Source organism: Pteronotus mesoamericanus, unplaced genomic scaffold (genome assembly GCF_021234165.1).
Source record: "Pteronotus mesoamericanus isolate MK-2021 breed Mesoamerican mustached bat unplaced genomic scaffold, CSHL_Meso_final scaffold_705, whole genome shotgun sequence".
NCBI classification, from domain to species: domain Eukaryota; kingdom Metazoa; phylum Chordata; class Mammalia; order Chiroptera; family Mormoopidae; genus Pteronotus; species Pteronotus mesoamericanus.
In genome coordinates, this window is record NW_026555326.1 from 7,735,654 (window position 1) to 7,761,428 (window position 25,775).

General features: G+C 37.2%; 1 protein-coding gene across 1 annotated transcript in view; it reads left to right on the plus strand.

Moving 5' to 3' along the window:
* The first annotated feature begins 262 nt into the window (after positions 1-262).
* Positions 263-25,775, plus strand: part of CD84 (CD84 molecule) — a 31,465-nt gene continuing 5,952 nt past the window's right edge. The window contains exons 1-2 of the mRNA XM_054563044.1: positions 263-358; positions 13,242-13,592. Coding sequence (XP_054419019.1) covers positions 298-358; positions 13,242-13,592 — 412 coding nt within the window. The 5' untranslated portion in view covers positions 263-297. The remainder of the gene's footprint in view (positions 359-13,241; positions 13,593-25,775) is intronic.

Here is a 25,775-nt window from a genome sequence, read left to right on the forward strand (position 1 = left end):
TAATCTTCCCAAAAAAGGGGAGAGATCATTTGTTTTGTAGCTCTTTATATTGTCAGTGATGAAGACAGTCCCTGGCACATAGTAGGCATTCGGTAAATATTTATTAAATAATTAACTAATTAATGCTAGGCACTTTATGTTCCATAATAGGGAAAAATAAGATCATAAAACTATATACCATTGCTTCCTAAATCAGTTATCTCACACTTCCTTTTTAAAACGCAGCTATAAAAAGCAAGAATTTTCAAGTGCAACTGACTGCCTGCTAGAAGAGTGCCATTCTTGGCACAGTCTCTTATGCCCTGGAAGAAGATGGCTCAGCGCTACCTATCGATCATTCTCCTTTGCCTCCAAACCTGTGAGTCTTGACCTTTGCTCGTCCCCTCCCAGTTTTCTATTGTTTTAGAGACTGCCCAAAAGGAAGACATTGAAATGCCCTTTTGATATCTTTTAACACAAACACCCTGGGACTCAAAAAGGATCCAACTTGCTGAGGACAGCCTTAAGATCCAAACCTAAATATTTCTCAGCTTTAGAGTTTGAATTTGTAACGTTTGTCTGTGTCCAGTCTCCAAAGAGCTGAGACAAACCCTTCTGCTCAGGAGAGTCAGCAATTAGTAGACCTGCCCAGAAAGCTGAGAATAAGAATAAATAATCCAAAATCTTGAGTAACTTAAAAGCAATTCTTTTGTATTATAATGTGTTATATAGTTTTTGATAGAGATATGCCTTTCTCAATTTTATTTCATTCCTCTATCAAATTGGAGTGGTGCATGACTATAATTATCATTATAAAAACTTTAGATACTATCTTTATTTTCAAAACACACTCAGAGCTATTATTCTGCTTTTATCTTCCAAAAACTCTCTAAATTAAATGGTAAGAAGTTATTATTTCTATTTTACAAATATGTTACATTAAAAAATGAAGAGCTTAAAATAAAAACTCTGTTCTTTTTACTTATGCTTAACAGTAAACTATAAAGGACGAGTGAGTATTGTTTTTGTACAAAGAAAATGATGTAACACTAACATATTTTGAGGTGGGTTTTGGTACTGCATATATTATTAATTAAATTCAAACAATTGCCTTGTTTATATAAAAAGTGACTCTTCTTGGCATTTTAAATCTACCTATATTATCTCTTACCAGCTCTAAAAGTGCACTATCAAATTCTCGACATGAGTTAGACTACAGAGAATCTAGTGGGCTAGGATTTCCTAAAAAAGGTAGAATAAATGCACTGTGGTGTCTCTGGTGCCCTTGCCCATTTAAGATTGTGGCTTTTTCGATCTGAGCTTCACGGAAATTGCAATCACTAGGCAGGCCAAGTTTTTGGAGCCTCTGCTAGTCATCCTTACATGGCAGGTATAAAATGCAAACAGATTGGAGGAAAAAGTTAGAGAGAAACCAAGCAGAAATCTAGGTGTGTCCCTAATCTCTTAGAAAAGGGTGGCATTGGCTATGCCACTTAATTTGCAACGCATTCCACAGTTCTCATGTAATTCATACTAAAACCATTGAAATAAGATAGATATTATTATGCAAAAAAGTATAAATTAGGATTCAGCTTAAACACTTCACCTGAAGTTTCACAACCTAGAACTGGTAGTGGTGAAAATAGACTTTGGTTCTGCTAATCCCAAGGCTATAGGGATTCTTTCTGCTCCACGCTGTTTCTGACCTCCTCATTCATTAAGTTTTTAAATTTTTGATGCTCTTCAAAGGGCCAGCACATGTTAAGAGGCAGTTGTATGATACACTTGCCTTGTCTCCTGACCTTGTCAAATCAGCTAATAGTGAATCATTCATCCATTAGTTTTGTGACTTTGGGAAAGTTATATAAGCTTGACCTCTTGTTTTGACTTCAAAATAGGGAAATGTTTTTATTCCAGCAGTTGATACTTGTACAGTAGAATTGTTTTGAGAATCAAAATGGTAATTCATGTATAACATTTGCCACTGGACCCAAATATAGTTAAGTGCTTAAAAATGTTAGCTAATGCTGTTGTTTTTCACACTTGTTTTCACATGGTATTAGAAAGAGCCAGGGCTTTATTGCACAGAGACCCTGAGCAAGACGTCTCTATTTGCAATGATCCAAGCATAAACAAGAGAAAAGGTGGTGGCTGTTGTGAGCTCAGGGGTGGTGCTTGGAGTTCTGGAGAAAACAAGGATGAGATATTCATTTTTGTCAGGGACCCATGAAATCAAGGGCTGGGGCTTGTTTTTATAGAAGTAGAACTGGAAGTACTTTTACATACCATTAGCCTTTCCTGAATGGATCTGTTTGCTATTTAAAAGTTATTCCACAAAATGATTATTGACTGATTGATTAGTTTAGTAAAGAACACATCAAAAAAATACTCTTGTTTACTTATAACAGAGGTAATAGCTGACTATGTGCAGGGACTGGTGCAGGGACTGTTATTAAGTAAATGCCATGGAAATAAATATTAGCTGACTTAATTTGGCAAATAGCTAGGACTCAGGGTCCACAAATATTTTTTTTTAATTTTTAAAAATATAAAAATATACATTAAAATAAAAAATAAAAATAAATTATTGTAAAAACTTATTTAAAAGTTATTCCACAAACATTTCCTGAGTGCAAAAATACACCTGAATTCCTCTTGCTCCTGTTCCCGACAAATGTTTAGCATTGGGCTATGAATCAACTGATTTTATGCACTTTCCTGGAACTCAGAGCAGTTGAAGCAGTTTAAGAAATAATGGAAGAGGAAGTTAGAAGTTCCCATTTTCTCTTGATATCACTCAAATAAGGGAAGTCTAAGTATGTAAACTCATGACTCTTCCATGTTGGAAATTTTTTCTCTAAGACCCAAGACTCACAGGCTTGTTTTCTAATCTCAACTTTCTCAATATAACTTGTGAACCCTGTGACTCTGACTGTCTCTCCAAGTATCCTACTAGCCTCCCACCCTTAAGGGAGAAGACAGACAAGTCCATCACTTTTGCTCCATGTCCATTCTCTCTATGTGTTTTCTTTCATGCAATCTTAATTTTTTCTCTACACCTTTGTTGTTTCAGTTTTTAAACCCCTCCCCCATCAATAATACTCCATGTGTGGCATTACTCTAAGTAGTCTACATTTATTATTTTATTTAATTCTCACAATATCCTATTAGATGAGTGCCATTAATATTTCAAGTTTATAGGTGAAAACATTGAGACACAGAATTCTGGTGGTCATTAAATAAAAAAATGGAAGAAGTAGGCTTTGACCTCCAACATCTTTAGACTTAATCACTGAGCTTCACCCACTGCCTTTGCCCACTCTGATGCTGAAGTGGAATAAAATATTGTCCCTACTATTGATTGCTATCACATTTTGGGACTTGTCAGTAAAGAGTGGCAATCTATTCCCAGCAAGACAGGATTATTCAGGAAGAGACTGGGCCTGTTTCTACACCCACCTGTAGAGACGGTGAAGGTTAATATATAGACATTTGCCAATAACAAAAGTTTAGGCAGGCCAGCAAGGCAGAATATCCAAGGAAGTTACCATACTTAGATATGGTTCATGTATCATTCACATCAATATGATTTGGGTTGGCTTGAATTTGCTTCTTAAAACCAAACAAGGGTTCAATATCAAAATGGTCTTGATGTCCTGTTAAATGGAAAGCAGAGTCATGACACATTCCAGGAGAGGTGAGTGGGCCCATCTGGATATCTGTCCATGGATAACTAGGCCTCAACCATCATACAGGGAGGTTAAAGATAATTTTTTGAGCCTGGAGAAGAGTTCTGGAAAAAGCCATTTGCCAGTAGTCCAAAGTCTTTCAAGATAATAATAATGACTCTGTTCTAGGAATAGATTTGACCAGACCACTACCACAAATACTCAGGATGGGCTCAAAGGCAGAAGCACAGTTACAGAAATGGATAAATATATTCCACATGAGGAAAACTAAATATTAGCTAAGTATCAAAAATCCTGTTTCCAAATTGAGACTGGGATCTGCATCCTTGTGATAACACAGTACTCCAGTAGGAGGGAGTAGAGACCCATTGCCTCAGCCTGATGGGCTGAAGCAGCCCTGGAGATGATATGGTGACTGACAAAGCAGCCAGAGGGACTTCACAACAGAAGCACGAAAGTCATCCCTCGCCACTCAGGCTACTCAAGTATTTCCTGAGTCAAACCTCTCATGTCTTGAACCTCAGAGAGGCATGAATCTGCACGTTTGAGCATAACTAGGTTCATCTGTGTGGAATCTGGAAAGGAAAAAGGTATAAGCAATCAGTTGGGTGACTGATGTTGGTAGAGCTTGTATCCATATTTTCTTTGCTATACTCAATTTTTTTTTGTATGGTAAAAGAGGGGAGTGGATAAAACAATGGTTAGCCAAGAACTTATCTCTGTGTGTTTGTATGTTTGTTTAGAAGAAGTGGATTCAAGTCAACCCAAATCTTAATTAAAATGATATAAAGTTTAAAATACAGAAGAATATACTATTGCATGGGAGTGGCAGTTTCATTCTTTAAAACCTCGTAACCAGGGACTTTCCAGCCTCATGGAGAGTGACACAAAACTAGATGCTCAATCTTTTGCTTTCTCTTTTCCTTTACTTCCCTTCACTCTGTGTGGTCCATTATAACCAACTCTCTTTTGGGCACCACAGGGCACAACTATCTCTAAATTGCCCTTCCAGGCCTGAAATGTTTATGGTGGTTCCACCATCATTCATTAATGTAGGAGGCAGTGAATGAGAGAAGAGAAGGGGAAGGTTAGCTACTGCCAAAAAGAGAGAACGAGAAATGCTTACTTGAAGGATCCTTTAAAAAAAGAAGAGAGGTTAACTAACTTTTAAGCAACATTATGCTCTACCTCATTTCAACTCCCATTAACAGCTACATGTTTACCATTTTTAACATCTTCCCAACATAACTCTTCTTTGTCCCTTAAGAGTTGCCTGGGAGTATTATTTTTAATCTCTGTAACAATGCTTTTTTTTTTTTACTTCCTATATATAACAAATACATAAAGTGCCTAGTATATGCCAGACACTCTTCTAGCAGGTTTACAAATATTAACTCATTTAAATTTCATAACACTTCTATGAGATAAGTTCTTCCATTATCTTCATTTTAAATCTGATATACTGAGGCACAGAGAGGTAGCTAACTTTCACAAGGTCTTATTGCTAGTACCTGACAGGTCCAAAATTCAAACACTGAGCAGCCTGGCTCTTTCTTATTAAGTCACAGTGCTTCACATGAGAGTAGACAGAGGGTGCTTCTCATGGCAAGACCCTTTTGGGGGTGTCTAGATTCTTCTCCCTTGGTATACACATTTGAGAGCATGCTCATTTTATTTAATCCTAACTCCTCGAGTGATAGGGCAAGTATTTTTTATTTCATTTACCAACTAGAATTTTGGAACTTAGTACATAAATGACTTATTTGTGTCATTTAGCTAGTTAGCAACAAAGCCTTAACTAAAACATATTTTTTTTATGCCTAGTTCAGGATATTTTTACTCACTACTCTGTGAAGCCACATCCTGTGGATCTTTGCAAAAAAAAAAAAAATTTTTTTTTTTTTTTTTTGCAAACAGCATGAGAATATTGGAGTGGAAAGAAGTTACCGTTAGCCAACTGCTTCTTCTTATTTATCAGTTTATACCCCAAACCTTACACACCAGGACACAGAGACCAGTCAAGAGTTCTCTTTTGCCTTCACTCTTTCTCTTGTTCTGAGTCTTTCTGCTTTGCTTTTTATTGCTGGTAAGGGGGTAATTAGGTCAGTAGCCAAAACTTACTCATTCTTTTAACAAACATTTAATAATCACCCACTAAGTGCTAGGGAAATAATAGTGACCAAAACAGACAAAGACTGCATTCATAATAATTACTTACATTCTAGCAGAAGTGGGGACTGGTGAAGACAATGGATATGCACATACAATACTTTTGTAGTGATAACTGCTATGAAGAAAAATAAAATAAGGCAAGTAGTACAGAATGATTGAAGGGAATAACAGCTTTAAACATGGTGATCAGGAAAGCTCTCTGATGAAATGACTTCAGAGCAGAGTTTCAGAGTGACAGAGTGCTACAAAGAGTGTTGTCAGCAAGTATGAAATCTCTCAGGCCACAGCAAGTGTGCCTGGCCTGTTGTAAAAAGGAGGAAGACAGTATGGTTGGAATGAGGGTGGGAAAGAAAAGTAGGAGCTGAGGTATAAGCGGGAATGGCCAAAACAAATAGGACTTAGGAGATAATGGCCGAGTATGATGTACTGGAGAGTCCTCTGTACCCCCAAGTGTACATTGTCTTTGTTTTTAATAGAATCTAAGAACTATGAAGTGTTAGGTCTCAATGCCCTTTTCACTTTCATAAATATTTTATGGTTGAAAATCTCTTTGGATTCCATCCCACACTTTTTTAGTAAGTTTCTCTTGACCAACTCTAAAGAATTTTCCTCTAGTGAATTAAAGTTCCCTTGCCCCATTAATATTTCTAACACATAATAAGTTTCTGATTTTTTCAAATATCTTTTTTTCTCATAATCTCTATTGTCTTCTGCCAGCCAGTGGTTTTTGACAGTTACTTTATCATGAACTGGACCTTTGCAAAGTCCACCCATACACATGGGTTCATCCAGGGACCTAAAACACAAAAAGGTATACAAGGCTGAAAAAGGTACCCAGAATTCCTTCCAGGAAGGGAAGACTACCCTCAATAAATAACCTATCTGTAGAGTTCTCTGTCCAAGCTGGTGTCATTCTTCCCTTCCAGTTCCCTCTCACCGTAACTACCTAAGCGGCAAAATGAATGTATTTTACCATTTAAGCCTGCACACCAGGGTTCCAGCCTTTTCTTGTCTTTGCTTCTCCTTGAGATGTACTGCCTTTCTCCTATGTTTCTCTTCTGTGGTCTGGCATAGAAGACCACTGGGAATGTCATAAATGTGGGTCACCTCTTCACTGGACTCCCAAGGCTTCTCCACAATCTTTTCATCCCCTTAAAAAATCCTGAGTAGACTCCCCAGGGTGTTCCTTATAGTGACATTTTTTCAAAATTTTTACATCCATTAAAATAATAATAGCAACTAACATTTATATGTGCCAGGCATGCTAAGTGCCTTATCTTCATAACTGCATTTAATAATTATCCACATTTTAGAGGTAAGAAGCCTGAGGACTAGATCATTTCAATATTTTTCTCAGGAAACACAACTAGGTTCATATATATACCAAGATTCAAGCCTGTGCCCCTAATATTTTTACTCCTAGCTTGTCCTATCCTTGGCTCTTCACTCTTAACCAATAGTCTCACCTCCTACATTACTGAAGAGATGGTCATCAAGCATGATTGTCTTCCATTTTACCCACTCTACTCCAAAATGTTTGCTATGTATCAAGCACCTTCTATATGTACTCACAACAATCCATGGGACAGGCATAATTATATCCCGTCTTGTAGTAAAGTAAGATAAGAGACTCAGTAAATGTCAGAGAATGAACCTTGCTCAAAATTGTGTTCCCTTCACCCCACCAAGAGACAGTTCTTCCATCTCCACCCCCAACACCACCTTAAAATACCCCTGTCCTTTCATTGTTCCCTTCCACTTCTGAGGAAGGTATGACCATCCTTTGCTTAAAAACCATATCCATTCTATCTTTTAGGTCCACAACAAGCATTAGTGGCCTTTGTATTAAACATTCACTGTACTGGGATGGGGGATTTGTGGACAAGGTCCCTGCCCTTGAGTTGCTCACAGTACCTGTAAAAAGACACTTGGATTTATGACTGCCACTCATTTTGGCAAGTACTATGAGAGAAAAACACACAGCTGCAGAAAGCCCATGAGTCAGAGCAATTAACCTAGAACAAGTCTCTCTCTCCGGGGAAATCTCTATCTGCTCTCCCTCCCTACCAACACTTCCCCAACAATTTCTTCTATTTTAAAACAAAGTCACACTAAATTCATATTATTTGACTTTCTCACTACTGTCCTATTTTATAACCTTTCTTTATTGTCAAGCTTCTTCACTACTTTATTGTCTATTGTTTCCTCATTCCTTTATATGCTGGCCTTCATTTGAATGATCTTACTTGCACTTTGATCTCAAAGTCCACCAGTAATCTCCTAAGGAACAAATCTAGGGGCCATTTTCAGTCTCTATTCCAATTAAACACTCTGCATCTTTAGAAATTGGTAGCAACCCCCATTTGAAGCTCTTTCTGCTCTTGGGTTCCATGCTACTGCTACTCTCCACTATTGGTGCTTCTCTTGCCACTTGGACTAATTATATATTATATATATAAAATATATAATATATAATATATTAATTATATATATAACATATATATCCTCTTCTATAACTGTGAACACTGTTCACAAGGCTCAGCCTTGAACTTCAGCCATATTCTTCCTGAATGGCCCTCCTCTCCTTCAATCACCTCCTCTCGGTGGAAAATTCCTAAACCATTTGGATTTCAGTTTGATAGCAAGTGACAGACACTCAAAACTAAAAATAGCACAAAGAAGAAAGAAGTTTATTCCTCATTCATGTAAAAAATAACCCCAGATTTGGCAGCTCCATTGGTAAAAGAATACACAAATTCATCAGAAATCCACACTTATTTAATATTCCTGTTCCACCATTCTCAGTACTTGCCTTCCTCCTCTTGATCCAAAATGTCTGTCTGAGGCCCAGCTTTCCTGGCATTCAGTTTTCAAGAAGCAAGACAGAGATGAAGAAAGCAAATTTCCTCATCAAGTCATAGAAGTCATTTACAACACCACCACTTTCATTGTATTGACCTGAAATTAGTCATATGACCAAACTTAGCTAGCGGAAAGCTGGGCATTATAGTTATTGAGTGACTCTATGCTCTTCTACAAATTAGGGATTCTGTTATTACAAACGAAGCTCTGAGAGAACAAATATTGGACAACAGCTAGAAGGGTCTACCACAGCTGCATTACAAACAATACTTTAAGACCATTCTCTCTTTATTTTTCATTCTTTCAACTTCTTACTTAGATGGTCCACCTGAATTCAACATTTCTAACAATAAACTTGTCTTTTACTTTTGGCTTCCTCCCAAAATAAACCAAATTGGTTTTCTACTAACATAAAATAGACACTCAAAAGACATTGTTGAAAAATTGAATTCTATTAGATGTCATTATTCCTTGCCTTTCTTTGTGCTATCTTGCAAATTTAGCCCTTCCTTTCCATTCCCATTATCCTCTGATTAATACTCTGATGGCTCCAATAGTCTCTGAAATGTTCTGTCAAGCCCAGCTTCTCTTTCTTCCTATTTTTTTCTCTACATCATTACTATATTACTATGACTCTAAAACATCATTTTTATCTTCATCCTCAAAAACTGTAATAGCTGCCCTGTGTTTGTGGTATAGACATCAAACTCAAGGCTTTCTTAAATCTAAACCATATCTCTTTATATCTACAGCCTTATCTCTACTGTTATTCCAATCTATATTCATTTAAACTACATAACCCATTCTCCTGCTTCTAAACTTTTATTCTGAATACAAGGACTCAAAACACCTGTTTCCCCCATTTCTATTCAGTAAAATTGTACCTGCTCTTCAAGATCCCCCTCAATTCTACTTTATTCAATAAGTTCTCTCTAACTTCTATAGTTCAAAGTGATGTCTTCCTCCTTTGAATTCCTACTGTGATTACTGTCTCTACTATTCACTCGAATTTATCATTTACTACCTCATATTGCAAAGTAGAGTTATATGAATGTGTGTATGTTATTTTCCTAACCAGATGTGAAATTCCTGAACAAGGCAGGGAAACTGTCTTGGTCATAGACTTGCTAGTGCATTTCATAGTAAGTCCTCAAGACATTTTTGTGCTACAAGTTCTCCCTGAAATTGAGTTTTCCCAAGATCCCTTCCAACACTAATATTATGTTTAATTACTTTCAGCACCTAGAAAAATAAATATTGGGACTGGTTGACGTGGAGATTCTTTTTAAAAAAATACTGACATTTTTAAAGAGAAAAGTAAAGTCCACCAAGTAAAGTGGTACCTAAAACTATCCCCCAAGGATATACTTGAATTAGCCTTAATAATGGCTCTTTAAAAATTCTTCAGTATGGCCCTGGTGTCACCAAGGCCATCATAGGAATAGACTAAGGAAGACTTCAAGGGCATGTAACAATTGTGAAGATGACAATAAAGATGATGATGAGGATAACTCTCATTCTCATTATCATCATTATCAAGCTCAAAAATAACTCACATGAATTTTGCCTTGATGGTTAATGAAACATTTTCACTCATATTATATGATTTTCTGACCATTAATTAGGCAAGGCAAGTTGTATAGCTATTAGTTTCATTCTATAAATGAAGAAATTGGCACTGGGAAAGGTTTTGTGATTTTATTAAGGTTGCCTAGCTCATAAGGAGAAGTACCAGCATCCACGTCTTCAGCCTCCCTATCTTTCCACTTCATGCTATGATATTGCAGCTGCCTCTCTCACATAACAGATGGAATATCTGAAGGTGGAAGGACCTTTATCTTATGTCTGTATGAACCCTGTGCCATTTCTCAGCAAGCTAAGAATTCTCATCAACACCAGCAACACAAATAGCAGCAGGTTTCCCTCAGCTTCTTCTGTCCGCTACCTTCTCTGCCTCATTATTCTTTGACACCCAGCATCACTTCCTGAATGACTTGCTATGGAAGATAAGACATAATTTTAAAAATACCACCACACATCATCAACTATTTTGTGGCTTCACAATGGCACTAATACTAAGAAGGTTTCCACCTTAGCAAACTGCCTACACACTTCCTGGGGTTTGATGATAGAACCCATTAAAGTTATGAGTCTAAGGCATACACACTGTATCCATCTTCTCACACCTGACATTAATACAAAGAGCAGGATGGCAATTAGGTACTAGGGGCCTGACTTAAAAAAAAAAAAAAGGCCTTATGACATAAATGGAGGATCTGGCACCAGGATCAGCTGTATAATTTGCAGAACCCAGTACAACATGGAAATGTGAGGCTTCTTGTTCCAATATTATGAAAAACTTCAAGGTGGTACAGTATCATCAAGTCAAGTTCGGGGTCTTCCAAAGCTCAAGGCTCTGTGCAACCGCAGAATTCACATACCCATATCTGGGACATTCAGGGCTTCAGTCTGGGACACTCAACATGCCCCTCTACCAGACCTTATCAGCCCAGTGGAACAGTGTACCTGGAGAGAATTAATGTTCAAAAGAACAGATTTTGGTAAACTATGACTCCTGCCACTGAAAACCACCTTAGTTTCTCCTCTGTCCCCCAGTTGTGGGTTCCTTGTGCTCTTACAACACATCTCATTGCATTATTTTTCACTTGTGTACATGTTTGTCTTTCCCAGGACTGCAGCTATGTCCAATTAAACCTTGAGTCCCTAATACAGCACCTGGCACATTGTTAGCACTAAATTAATGTTTGTACATAAGGGTCCTTAGTCTCTTTCTCCCCCCAGGGCCCTGTTACATATCTGACCCCAACTAAGTCATCAGGCCTTCCCTGGGATAGCCCTTCTAAGGGAAAATCTTGGTTGATCTGAAAAGAAAGAGGTTTATATTTGCAATTCCTGGGCCCATTCAAGAAGTGGGCTAGAGGGCAAAAGTGGCCTTAGTTAGCACCATCAGATTAAAAAAGTCCCTTTGCTTTTCTGACACTTCAAAATGACCTGTATTCTCAATGACTGACCCTATTCTTGCCTTCTTTATGCCAACCCCTGGATAAATTTTAGAATCAGTCTGAACACACTTACATGAAAAACTCATGTCCTGCTCTTTGGGGTTTACATGCACCTGGTACTCATCAGAATAACCCGGTTATTGTTTATGGCTAATACACTTACTGATGGATCAGTGCTTGTGTCTGTTGGTTATTAAATATTTTGAATATCATCTGGTGGCTCAAAACACTATTTCTCACTAAATAGAGCTCAGTGAGAATAACAAAATAATGAAAGAAGATTAGAAGATAACCTTATAATTATGTTGCCTTTCATTTTATAAATTATATATTATATCAATTTATCTTCATTAGATGATGAAAGGAAAGAAAATAAACCTTTCATTTCTTTTTCTCATTTTAGATTTTTAAATACACTCCTCTTTCATCTTCTACTAGAAAGTGTTCCTGGATTGCCAGAATAAATCAACTCCTCTCACTATTCTCTCTCAGTCACCATAATACTTACATATTTTGTACCTAATCATTTGTGGTTATCTGATCCACATTGTTCTCTTTCATTAACTCTTACGTTCTGTAGAGCATAAACTATATCTGTTTTTATTTACCATGTATCTACAATCTTTTCTATAATGCTTAGAAGATTACATGAGCTATGTAATTTTCCATTAGCAGTTTGTCTCCAGGCCTTGTTTTTGTTTTTTTTTTTCCTAATTCTTAAAAGGGTAGTTTGCTCAACAAACATTCGTATTATAGATTATATTAATAAATACCTACCATAATATCTGGAACAGAGCTGAACTTGAATAAATATATGCATTTATTCATAAATGTATGAATGAATAAATGAACTTTACTTACTTCAGAACTTGTTCCAAGAGATTCTAGGCAACATATAAGTGAAATCTATTTGTTAATTTACCCCAGAAATATTTTATTAACCACCCATTATGTGTCAGGTACTCTTCCAGAGACTAGAGATATAGTAGTGAAAAAAAGACCCCCCAAAATCATCAATTTGGGGAGTATTTACTCCAGAGTTTCTAAAGCACTATATCTTCCAGGAATATAGGCATAAATGTAACTTACTTTTTACAAAGACCATAGTAGCCATCCCACTCTTTTGCCCCAGCTCTTCCACCACTTGGCAATATTATTTTGGGAAAGACAGACATTTAATATCTCAGACCTTGCGGAAGCTTATGGTCCTTATCCCTCAGACACCTTCTAGATCTCAGAGTTTCTAAGTCTAGATTAAACATGTTTTTAATGAAATGGGTCCCTGAAAAGTCACTAGGAGATTTAGTTTTTGATTGAGAATCCTTTAGAAAACTTAGCCATCATAACATATTAAATATATCTAGAGTAGAATGCCAATAAAAGAAAAAAGGCATCCTCAAGAAACTGAATGATCTGCATGCATGAGAGCTCCTAAAAGAGACTCAGGCCTAGGGAGACAGGGAACTCTAAAAGGTACAACAGCTAAATGGCTACAATTTTCTATTTATACCCTCAGGTCTGGAAGCAGCTGAAAGCAACACAGACATTATCACAGTGAATGGGATTCTGGGGGAACCAGTTACTTTCCCTTTATGTATCCAAGAATTACAGCAAGTTATCAGTATTGCTTGGATGAACTCCAAAACTTCTGTTGCTCTTGTAGTAGTACCAGACTCAAGAGCAGCACTCCAAGTTACGGTGACCCACGAAAATTATTATGAACGAATAAATGTCTCACATCAGAACTACAACCTGGAGATCAGCAATCTGAAGATGGAAGATACAGGGATCTACAGGGCTGACATAAATGTAAAGACCTCTAAAATGATGAGCACCATCACCAGGAGCTACAGCCTTCAAGTCTATCGTAAGTTGTGGGAAGATAGAGGGCTTGCTTTTTATTTTTACTTGGCAAATTTGTTATTAAAGAATGCCTGTATTTCTGACTATTGGGTTCCCTAAATTATTTGTACTTATAAATACTTACCTATATTAATACTTTTCAAGAAGGTGTGGCTTTGCTTGCTTTTAACTATGTAATCTTCCATCAGCAGTTTGTCCCATGGCCTTATTTTTCTTTTCTATAAAATGTCAATTATCATACTACTCACTTCCTATAGTTATTGTGAGAATCAAATGAGACAATGTGTGCAAGGGTTTTTTTAAAAAAACTTTTTATTTTGAAATAATTACATGAGCATAGAAAGGTGTAAAGACATGTATAGGGAGGTTCTGTACCCACTGCACTCAAATCTCTCCCAACATCTTACATAACTATAGTACAATTTCAAAACCATGAAATTGGCATCAATAAAACAAATAGAGCTTACTTATATTTCACCAGTTTTACAGGCACTCATTTATGTGTGAGTATATGTGTCTCTCACTCTGTGCAATTTATTCACGTATGTAGCTTCATGTAACTACTACCACAATCAAGATGCTTAATTGTGCCATGGCCAGGAGATCCTCATCCCTTTATAGTCATCCATTACTGCCCCCTTTTGCCTCCCAAACTCCTAGAACACATTAATCCATTGTGCACATCTATAATTATGTTATTTTCCAGGTGTTTACATAGATAGAATCACATAGTTTGCATGTTTTTGACAATAGCTTTTTTCATTCAGTGTAATTTCTGAAAGAGTCATCCTAAATATTTCAAGTATAAGTAGTTTATATTTTTTTTTTATTGCAGGATAGCATGTCATGGTATAGACACACTACTTTGTTTAGCCACTCACCTATTGAGAAATACTTTAATTGTTTCCAATTTGGGGCTATTGCAAATAAGCTGCCATGAATATTTGCATACAAGTTCCTGCCTGAAATAAATTTTTGTTTCTCTGGGATAAATATCCAAGAATGAAATCATATGGTAAAACCATTTTTTTCTTTTAAAAATATATTGTGATAAAATATACCTGGCACAACATTTAATATTTTAACCATTTTTAAGTGTACAATTTAGTGGTATTGAGTATATTCACTTTGTTGCTAATGATCACTGCTATTCATCTCAGAACTTTCCCTCTCCCTTTTAAGTAGATTCTATCTTATAGAGAAGTTTAAGGTTCTTAGAAAAATTAAGCAGAAAGTACAGGGAGTTCCCATATGTACCCTGCCTCCATTCACTCACAGCCTCCTTCATTGTCAATATCCGCACCAGAATCGTACATATGTTACAATTGATAATGTACATTGATGTATCATTATCACCCAAAGTCCATAGTTTACATTGGGTTCATTCTTGGTGGTGGTGTATATTCCCTCAGTTTTGACAAATATATAATGATGTGTATTTGACATTATAGTGTCATACAGTAGAGTTTCACTGCCCTAAAAACCCTTTGTGCTCTGATTATGTCTCCCTCCTTCCCCCAACCACTGGCAACCACTGATCTTTCAATGTCTCCATAGGTTTTACCTTTTCCAGAATGTCATGTAGTTGGAATCATATAAGATGTAGCCCTTTCAAGCTGGTTTCTTCCACTTAGTAATATGCATTTAAGTTACCTCCATGTCTTTTCATGGTTTTATAGCTCTCCCCAGATCTCAGAGCTTATAAGAATCATTTTTAGTTTTAAAAGAATTGCCAAACTATTTTATGCACCCAGCTGCAATGTATGAGTAATCCAGTTTCTCCACATTTGCAACAGCATTCAATGTTATCACTATTTTTCATTTTGGTTACTCTGATGCGTGTGTGGTGATATCTCATTTTGGTTTTAATTTGAATTTCACTAGTGGCTAAGACAAACTGCTTTTAAAAGGGAAAATATTAAAACCATCATCATCATTAAAACTTCTATACTTCACTGGGAGATGTGTGTGGTGTGTCATGCAATGCTCTTCAAAGTGTGGTCTGTGCCCTGGCTGCATCAGCACCACATGGGAACTTGTTGGAAATGTAAATTCTCAGGCACCACCCCTTACCTTTGATGGTGAAGCCCAGAAATCTGTGTATTAACACTCTCTGAACTATGCATAGTTTGAGAAGCACTAATCTAAACCTGCATTGTCTAATATGGTAGGCACTAGCCACATATGACTCTTGAGTATTTGAAATGTGCTGTGTTTAAGTGGAGATGTACTTTAAGTGTAAAATACACACCATATTTTAAAGTCTTAGCACCAAAAAAATTCCATAAAATACCTCATTAGTAATTTTATATTGGCTACAAGTAAAGATAATAACATTTTGGATATATTCAGCTAAACAAAATACATTATTAAAATTAATATCATCTCTACTTTTACTATTTTAATGTGCCTATTAGAAAAAATTTTAAATGATAAAAAAGAAAATTGTTAAATTACATAAGTGACTCATTTTCTTTTAGGAATAACCAATTTTTATTTTTATTTATTTTTTTAATTTTATTTTAATTTATTTTTTCAAATACATTTGTCTCTGCCTACCCCCCACCGCTTTCCCTTGCCCCCTCCCTCCTTCCCTCCCTCAGCTCTTCCCCTTTGGTTTTGTCCATGAGTCCTTGCTGTATGTTCCTTGACTTTCCCCTTCCCTTCCTTTTCCCTGCCCCCCTCCCTCCTTCCCTCTTGTCTCTGTTGAATTCTTTTCCTTTCAGTGTTGCTGGTCTTATTTTCCTTTCATCTTTGTATTGTTGGTTAGGTTCCACTTATAGGTGAGATCATATGGTATTTGTCTTTTGCCCCCTGGCTTTTTTCCCTTAGCATAATGCTCTCCAGTTCCATCCATGCTGTCGCGAATTTTAGTAGTTCTTTCTTTCTTTCTGCTGCGTAGTATTCCATTATGTATATGTACCATCACTTTTTGATCCAATCATCTACGGATGGGCATTTAGGTTGCTTCCAACACTTGGCTATTGTAAATTGTGCTGCTATGAACATTGGGGTGCATAGGTTCTTTTGTATTGGCGTTTGGTGTTCTTAGGGTATAGTCCCAGCAGGGGAATCACTGGATCAAAAGGCAGTTCCATTTTCAGCTTTTTGAGGAAATTCCACACTGCTTTCCACAGTGGCTGCACCAGTCTGCATTCCCACCAACAGTGGACTGCGGTTCCCTTTTCTCCACAGCCTTGCCAGCACCTGTTGTTTGTTGATCTCTTTTTTTTTTAATTTTTTAAAAATTAATTTATTTACTTTTTAAATACATTTGTCTCTGTCTTCCCCCCACCTCTTTCCCTTGTTGATCTCTTTATGATGGCCATTCTGACCGGTGTGAGTTGGTACCTCATGGTGGTTTTGATCTGCATTTCTCTGATGACTAGTGATGCTGAGCATCCTTTCAAATACCTCTGGGCCCTCTGTATCTCCTCCTTGGAAAAGCGTCTGCCCAGGTCCTTTGCCCATTTTTTGATTGGATCGTTTGTCTTCTTGGAGTGGAGTCAAGTGAGTTCTTTATATATCTTGGAGATCAAACCTGTATCTGATGTATTGTTAGCGAATATATTTTCCCATACGGTTGGCTCCCTCTCCATTTTGCTGATGTTTTCTTTTGCCACGCAGAAGCTTCTTATTTTGATGAGGTCCTACTTATTTATTCTTTCCTTTATGTCCCTTGCTTTAGGAGACATATCGGTGAAAAAATGGCTGCGTGGGATATCTGAGAGTTTTCTGCCAATGTTCTCCTCTAGGACTTTGATGGTGTTGCGACTTATATTTAAGTCTTTTATCCATATTGAGTTTATTTTTGTGTGTGGTGTCAACTGATGATCCAATTTCAATTTTTTGCATGTAGCCGTCCAGCTCTCCCAACACCATTTGTTGAAGAGGTATTATTGCTCCATTTTTTACTTCTGCTGCCTTTGTCAAATATTAGTTACCCTCATAGACCTGGGCTTATTTCTGGGCTTTCTATTTGTTCCACTGGTCTATGGGTCTGTTCTTGTGCCAGTGCCACATTGTTTTGAGTATAGTGGCTTTGTAGTAGAGTTTGATGTCTGGTATTGTGATCCCTCCTACTTCGGTTTTCTTTCTCAAAATTGCTGAGGCTATTTGGAGTCATTTATGGTTACATATAAATTTTTGAAATGTCTGTTCTGTTTCTGTGAAATATGTCATTGGTATCTTAATAGGGAATGCGTTGAATCTATAAATTGACTTGGGTAGTATGGACATTTTGATGATATGAATTCTTCCAATCCATGAGCACGGTATATGCTTCCATTGATTTGTGTCTTTATTAATTTCTTTTTTCAATGTTGTATAGTTTTCTGAGTCCAGGTCTTTTAGGTCTTCGGTTAAATTTATGCCTAGGTACTTTATTTTTCTTCGTGCTATAGCGAATGGTATTTTATTTCTGATTTTTTCTTCTTCTATTTCATGCTGGTGTACAAAAATGCCTTTGTTTGCTGAATGTTGACTTTGTATCCTGCTGTTTTGCCAAATTCACTTATTAGGTTGAAGAGTTTTTTGGTAGAGTCTACAGGGTTTTCTATGTACACTATCACATCATCTGCAAACAATGATAGCTTTACTTCCTCCTTTCCTATTTGGATGCCTTTTATCTCTTTCTCTTGTCTGACCTCTGTGGCTAGGACTTCCAATAGGATGTTGAAAAGAAGCAGTGAGAGCAGATGTCCTTGTCGTGTTCCCGATCTTAGTGGGAAAGCTTTCAGTTTTTGCCCATTGAGTATGATATTGGCAGTAGGTTTTTCATATATGGCCTTTATTATGTTGTGTAATGCCCTATTTATTCCCATTTTGCTGAGTGTTTTGATCATAAATGGGTGTTGTACCTTATCGAATGCTTTTTCTGCATCTAACGAAATGATCATGTGGTTTTTGTCTTTTCTTTTATTTATGTGCTGTATCACATTTACTGATTTGCGTACATTGAACCATCCCTGCATGCCAGGGATGAATCCCACTTGATCGTGGTGGATAATCTTTTTAATGTATTGCTGGATGCGGTTTGCCAATATTTTGTTGAGGATTTTAACATCTCTATTCATCAGGGAAGTTGGCCTGTAGTTTTCTTTCTTTGTAGGGTCTTTATCTGGTTTTGGGATCAGGGTGATGCTGGCCTCATAGAAAGAGTCTGGGAGTCTTCCCTCCTCTTGGATTTTTTGGAATAGTCTGAGAAGGACGGGGGTTAGCTCTTCCTTAAATGTTTTGTAAAATTCTCCTGTGAAACCGTCCAGCCCTGGGCTTTTGTGTGCCAGGAGTTTCTTGATGACTGCTTCAATTTCCCCAGCTGTTATCGGTCTGTTCAAGCTTTCTGTTTCTTCCTCCTTCAGTGTTGGAAGATTATACTTTTCTAAAAATTTGTCCATTTCATCAAGATTTTCAAATTTCTTGGCATATAATTGTTTGTAGTAGTTTCTGACGATCATTTGTATTTCTGTGGTATCAGTTGTTATTTCTCCTCTTTCATTTCTGATATTATTAATTTGGGTCCTCTCCCTTTTTTTCCTGATGAGTCTGCTTAAAGGCTTGTCAGTTTTATTTATCTTTTCAAAGAACCAGCTTCTGGATTGGTTGAGCCTCTGAATTGTCCTTTTCGTCTCTGTGTCATTCAGTTCTGCTCTAATCTTGACTATTTCCTTCCTTCTACTTGCTCTGGGATTTATTTGTTGTTGTTTCTCCAGTTCTTGAAGTTGTAGTGTCAGGTCTTTTATTTGAAATGTTTCTATCTTTTTCAGGTAAGCCTGTATTGCTATGAACTTCCCTCTCAGGACCGCCTTTGCTGTGTCCCATAGGTTTTGGACTGTTGTCTGTTCATTTTCATTGGTTTCCAGAAATTTTTTGATTTCTTCTCTTATCTCATTATTGACCCATTCATTGTTTAATAGTCTACTGTTCAGTCTCCATGAGTTTGCAAGTTTTTGAAGTTTCTCTTTGAGGTTGATTTCCAGTTTCAAGCCCTTGTGGTCTGAGAAACAGTTTGGTATTATTTCAATTTTCCTGAATTTGCTGAGGCTTGCTTTGTGTCCTGTCATGTGGTCTATCTTTGAAAACCTTCCATGAGCATTTGAAAAGAATGTGTATTTTTCTTCTTTGGGATGTAAGGTTTTATATATGTCAGTTCAGTCTCTTTGATTCAGTGTGTCATTCAGCGCCACAATATGTTTATTAATGTTTTTTTGGGAAGATCTGTCCATTTTTGACAGTGGGGTGTTGAAATCCCCTACTATCAGTGTGTTGCTGTCTATATCTTTTTTGAAGTCATCGAACAATTTCCTTATACACTTGGGGGCTCCTATATTGGGAGCATATAAGTTTACAATGTTGATGTCTCCTTGATAGATTCTTCCTTTAAGTATTATAAAGTGCCCCTCTGGGTCTCTCTTTATGGCCTTTGTTTTGAAATCTACTTTGTCTGATACAAGTAAGGCAACCCCGGCCTTTTTCTCATGCCCATTTGCTTGGAATATTTTTTTCCATCCCTTTACTTTCAATCTGTGTGGGTCTCTTGCTCTGAGGTGGGTCTCTTGTAGGCAGCATATGTGTGGGTCATGTTTTCTTACCCATTCAGCTACCCTGTGTCTTTTGATTGGGGCATTTAGTCCATTCACATTGAGAGATATTACTGATAGAAACTTACTCATCTTTTCTCTTTGTACCTGTGTTCCTCTCTCTCTCATTCTTTTCCTTCATCTGCTTAAACCAGTCCCCTTAGCATATCTTGGAGTTCTGGTTTGGTAGAGATGTATTCTTTTAGCCTTCTCTTGTCTGGGAAACTCCATATTTCCCCTTCTATTTTAATGGAGAGCCTAGCTGGGTAGAGCAGGTTTGGCTGTAGGTCCTTGGTTTTCATGACTTGGAATATTTGTTGCCATTCCCTTCTGGCTTGTAGTGTTTCTGTTGAGAAGTCATCTCCAGGGCGTATCGGGGCTCCCTTGTATGTTACTTTCTCCTTCTCCCTTGCTGCCTTGAGGACTCTCTCTTTGTCTTTGATAGTTGCCATTTAATGATGATGTGTCTTGGAGTGGACCTCTTTGAGTCCCTCTTGAGTGGGGTCCTCTGTGCCTCCTTGATCCATGAGAGCCTTTCTCTCCTCAAATTAGGGAAATTTTCCATCATTACTGTTTCGAGGAGGTTCTCGATCCCTTTCTCCCTCTTCTCTTTCTGGTATCCCTATTATGTGGATATTATTGTGTTTCAGGTTGTCCTGTATTTCCCTAAATGCCTCTTCATTCTCTTTGAGTCTTTTTTCCATTTCTTGTTCTTTCTGGGAGCTTCTTTCTACCTTATCCTCCATCTCACTGATTCGATCTTCGGCTTCATCCAGCCTGCTTTGGATTCCTTCTACTGTTTTCTTCAATTTGGAAATGGTATTCTTCATATCCTCTTGTGTCTTCTTGATAGTTTCTATGTCCTTTTCCAGGCTGATATAGTTTGCTGTAAGATCCTGATAGTTTCTCTGCAGTTTCTCATAGTTCTCTTTGAGCTGGCTGAGCTCATTGAGCTTCCTTAGAACCATTGTTTTGAATTCAGTATCTGATAGTTCCCTTGCCTCTATTTCATTTAACTCCCTCTGTGGGGAGTCCCCTTTTTCACTCATTTGGGGGGAACTTCTTTTTCTTCCCATTTTTGTGAGAGTCTTTTAAGTATTTTTGTCCTTTACTTTTCTTTCTGGGCCTGCCTCTGATGATGTCAGTTGTTGACACTATATGCCCTTGGGTTGTTTGTTTGAGCCTTCCAGGAGTCTACTCTCTGTGTCTGACTCCTGCTTGGGGTATCTCTGTTACCCCTTCAGTCAGGGCTGGGCTATTTTTTGGGGATCGCTCTGCACCCTCATGCTGGCTCCTTGAGCGTGCTCCCCATGCGGCAGGATCCCCCACCTGCCTGGGCTCGCATGTTCTTGCCCCAGACCATGGGGCTTATTCACGACCTCACGTACTCATCTGGCCCCCCTGGCCTGCTAGCTCCCCAGCACTGGTCCGTTAGGGTCGTGTATTGTGTGTTTCCCCCGCTTTTGGCTCTTTGGGTGTGTTGCTTGCCCTCGCCAAGTGGGCACTACGGAAATTGGAGGAAGTCAGCTCCAGGACTCTCCCTTTAATCCTGTCTCTGGTCTCTTCTCCAGGGACTCTGGGTAGCTCTGTGACCCCTTCTGCCGGGGATCTACTAATTTTGTGGGCCGCTCTGCAATCACGGGCAGGCGAGTCAATTTACGCTTGCCCTTGCCCTTCTGTGCACTTCCTCACAGGCCGTATCGGTGCCAGTCTGTGGGAGGCCTTTCGGGCCAAGGAAGCACCAATTTTTAGCATAGAGATATATTTGAACCATATCTCAAGGATTTTACTATCAATCTGCCTCGCAGCAGAACTTCAGAAATCCAAATGGCAATAGATACAATTTAGGTACATAGTTAATATACTAAAATTCAGATTTCATAAAGGCAGGGCCTTTTATATGAAGTTCATCACTGTATCCCCAACATCAACAGTACCAAGCACATAGTAGGTATTCCAGAAGTATTTGTTGAAAGAAAGAATGAATGAATCATAATAGTCCTGACAATTGTTTAAGTGCTCTATTAATATAGCAGGTTGTATCTGGATGGAAGGCATACTGTAGAAAGAACATTAATGTTGGAATTAGACCTCTTGCCAACTGTGTGACCTTAAGCAAGTTGTTTACCCTCTCTAGGCCTAAATTTTCACATCTGTTGAATGTATATTATAATAGGTAGGGTTAAATAAGATAGTGTTAGTTAAGCTCCTAGTACGGTGCATGCCCTTAAAGTTCATACTCAATAACTAGTAGTCACTATTATTTTTTAATCCTTAGCTCCCTCTTAAATTGTATTTATAAAGGACTTCCTAGATAAAGAAGACTCTGAATTGCGCATGAGTGACACAGTCAAAGCACCTTAGAAAATATTAGACTCATTAAAAAACTTTTGTGGAGAAAATAAAGAGCGTATTCAATTTTAAGAAATTTGTTTTTATCTCTTCATACATTTAGTTTTACTCACTAAATCTTTAGGAAGTGTTGTAATTATCTGTAATTAGGGAAGACCACTATAAAGTCTTAGAGAAAGCTGTATTGTCCATACAACAAAATGTTTACCTTGTGGATAGTTAGCTGAGATGATAAAGAGAAGAAAACTGATATTTATTGAACACTATGTATCTGTCATTCTACCACCTAACTTTTTAAAATATATAAATATTATACATATTTAAGCAGTATATGCACAAACATAAAAATAAAATACAGTGAAATGCACCTCTCCCTTCTCAGAGGTAGTCACTTTTGCCAGTTTATTTTGTCTCTCCCATGGACAATAGATTAGACAGTGAAATGATAGATGATGATGATAGATAGATGATAGATAGATGATAGATAAATATTTAGATGATAAATGAGAGAGAGAGAGAGAGAGAGAGAGAGAGAGAGAGAGAGATTAGAATTGTCTTTATACAAAATAGCTCATCTAATCCTCACAACCCTAGCAGGAGAGATTTGTTATCCTCACATTATAATTGAGGGACCTAAATCTTACTGAAACTACATACCTTCTTCACCATTCCATAATTAGAGTGTAATGGAACCTGGATTCTGAACTAGGTCTCAAGTTGCTTTAATACCCTAGCTTGAGAGAATGAAGGCCTGCCTGCCACAACTCTGACCTTTTCTGCCCAGGAGCTGTGTGCATGTAAGATCTCTGTTCTTGCTATGAATAAAATGAGATGGGATCCTATTCTTCACTTCTATTCTTCACTTTGACACCCACAAAAAAAAGTCTTTCTAAAAATAAGCAAATACCAAGAAGAGACTTAAACATTCTTGTGAATCATGTTTCTAAAGAAATACACAGACACACACACACAAACACACACACACTTTGGTTTATTTTGAAATATACATGCTTGTATCTATAGCTGCTATAGCTAATCAAGGCCTTTATGCCAAACTTGATTAGAATTTTTTTGCCAGGTCATCACTAATTCTAATCTGGAATAGATCCCTCTAAGAGATTTAGAACCAGAATTTTTGGTTAAAATGAAATAAAAAATATTTATGGCTTCTTATTTCTCATGTTCTCCTTCTTCACAATTACAGACAAATAGTTCCTATACATATTTACTCTGCTCAATGTATTGCCTTTATAAACTCCACATTAATTAGAAAGTTACATGCCAGTTCCTTCTGACTCTTCTATTTCCTATCTCACACAGCTATAATGGTAGGAACAAACCCCAAGAAAGGAGCTTTGACAAGAATGAACTAAACTTATTAACTCTGATGAGGTCATTTTTTATCTCCTGGTAAAAGATCTTCCCCTTCCTTCTGCCTGCTTCATATCTAGCTATTACCTCAATTTAAAGATCATTGTTCTATGTAACCCTTTACTAGCCTACGAGTTTTACAATTTTCCTTTTGGTTAATTTAGTGAAAACATTTTTGTAAATAAACTTTTAAACAGGTTTTAACTTTTCACCATGAGCACTTTAAAACAAAGCAGAACAACAAACTTAAAGAAAACACATATACAAAAGAAAACAAAGCCAAAAAAACTTTTAAGATTGTTTCATGCAGTGGTATGCTGATAAATGTTCAACTGGTTCTCAGTGGTGTGTTTATGTGTGTATACATTATATGTGTGTGTGTGTGTGTGTGCATACATAATATATATATATAAAAAATAAATTTGATGCACATAAAGGATATGTGGCACACAATTTCATAAATGATAATAAAATATACAATAGCCTTTATTATAAATTCCATATAGCCATTTGCTCTCACAGAATGCTTTCACTGATTTTTACTAAAAGTTTACATCCCTATTCAACCTATGGTTGCAGTCAGCAAATGAACCAACATGAATATTTGTCGGTATTTTCATTTAAGTTAACTAATAAGAAAAAGAGATTCAATAAAGACACAATAAAGAGATTCAATAAAGATGGGAACTTCACTTGTTTTTCAATGACATAAGCAACTTCTTTGCTAAATTGAATAGTGGTTTTCAAATACTGGAAGAATATTTCCTAGTCTGTTTTTATTTATTTATTTTTGTTTTGTTTTGTTGCCATGTGCAATGTATTGGTTACAGATAGGATGCAATTTTTTAAAAAGATTTTTTATTTAATTTTTTTTAGAGAGGGGAAGAAAGGGAGAAAGGAGGGAGAGAAACATCAATGTGTGGTTGCATGTCATGCTCTTCCTGCTGGGGACCTGGCCTGCAACCCAGGCATGTGCCCTACACTGGGAATGGAACCAGCGACTCTTTGCTTCTCAGGCTGGCGGTCAATCCACTGAGCCATGCCAGCTAGGGACAGACAGGATGCAATTTTAAATTTAATCTTCTTCGGTAACCTTTCCTCCATTGCTTCCTTAAGTCTAGAGAAACAATGAACAAGGCAATAAATCAAGCCCCAGTTTATAGCATTTGCCAATTCCTGTGGTATAAACACTTCCACCATGGCTGATTTTCCAAATTAATTTTATTGAGGTGACATCAGTTAATAACATTATATAAATTCTAGGTGTATATCTTTATAATACAACATCTGTATACAATGTTGGGTGCTCACAATATATCCGTAATATATTTGACCCCTCTCTACTCTCCTATATCCCCCTTCCACTTTGGTAACCTCCATTCAGATGCCTGTGTTCGAGTTTATTTTTGTTCTGTTTTGAAAGCTTGTTTCTTACTTTTTGTTTTATATTCCATATATGAGTGAAGTCATTTGTTTTTTGTCTTTTTCCCTCTGACTTATTAGCATTGTACTTTTCATTTGACTCATTAGCATTATATCTTCAAGATCTATCCATGTTATCACAGATAATTTTTTTAAGATTTTATTTATTTATTTTTAGAGAGGGGAAAGGAGGGAGAAAGAGAGGGAGAGAAACATCAATATGTGGTTGTCTCTTATGCTCCCACTACTGGAGACCTGGCCCACAACCAAGGCATGTGCCCTGACTGGGAATCAAATTTGTGACCATTTGATTTGCAGGCTTGTGCTCAGTCCACTGAGCCACACCAACCAGGGCACAAACAGATGATTTTAAGACATGCAGGGGTGGAGAGACTTTGTAATCATTACAAAAGACAGGTACATAGATAAAAATAACTTCTAGAGCATAGATAATGGTAAATCAT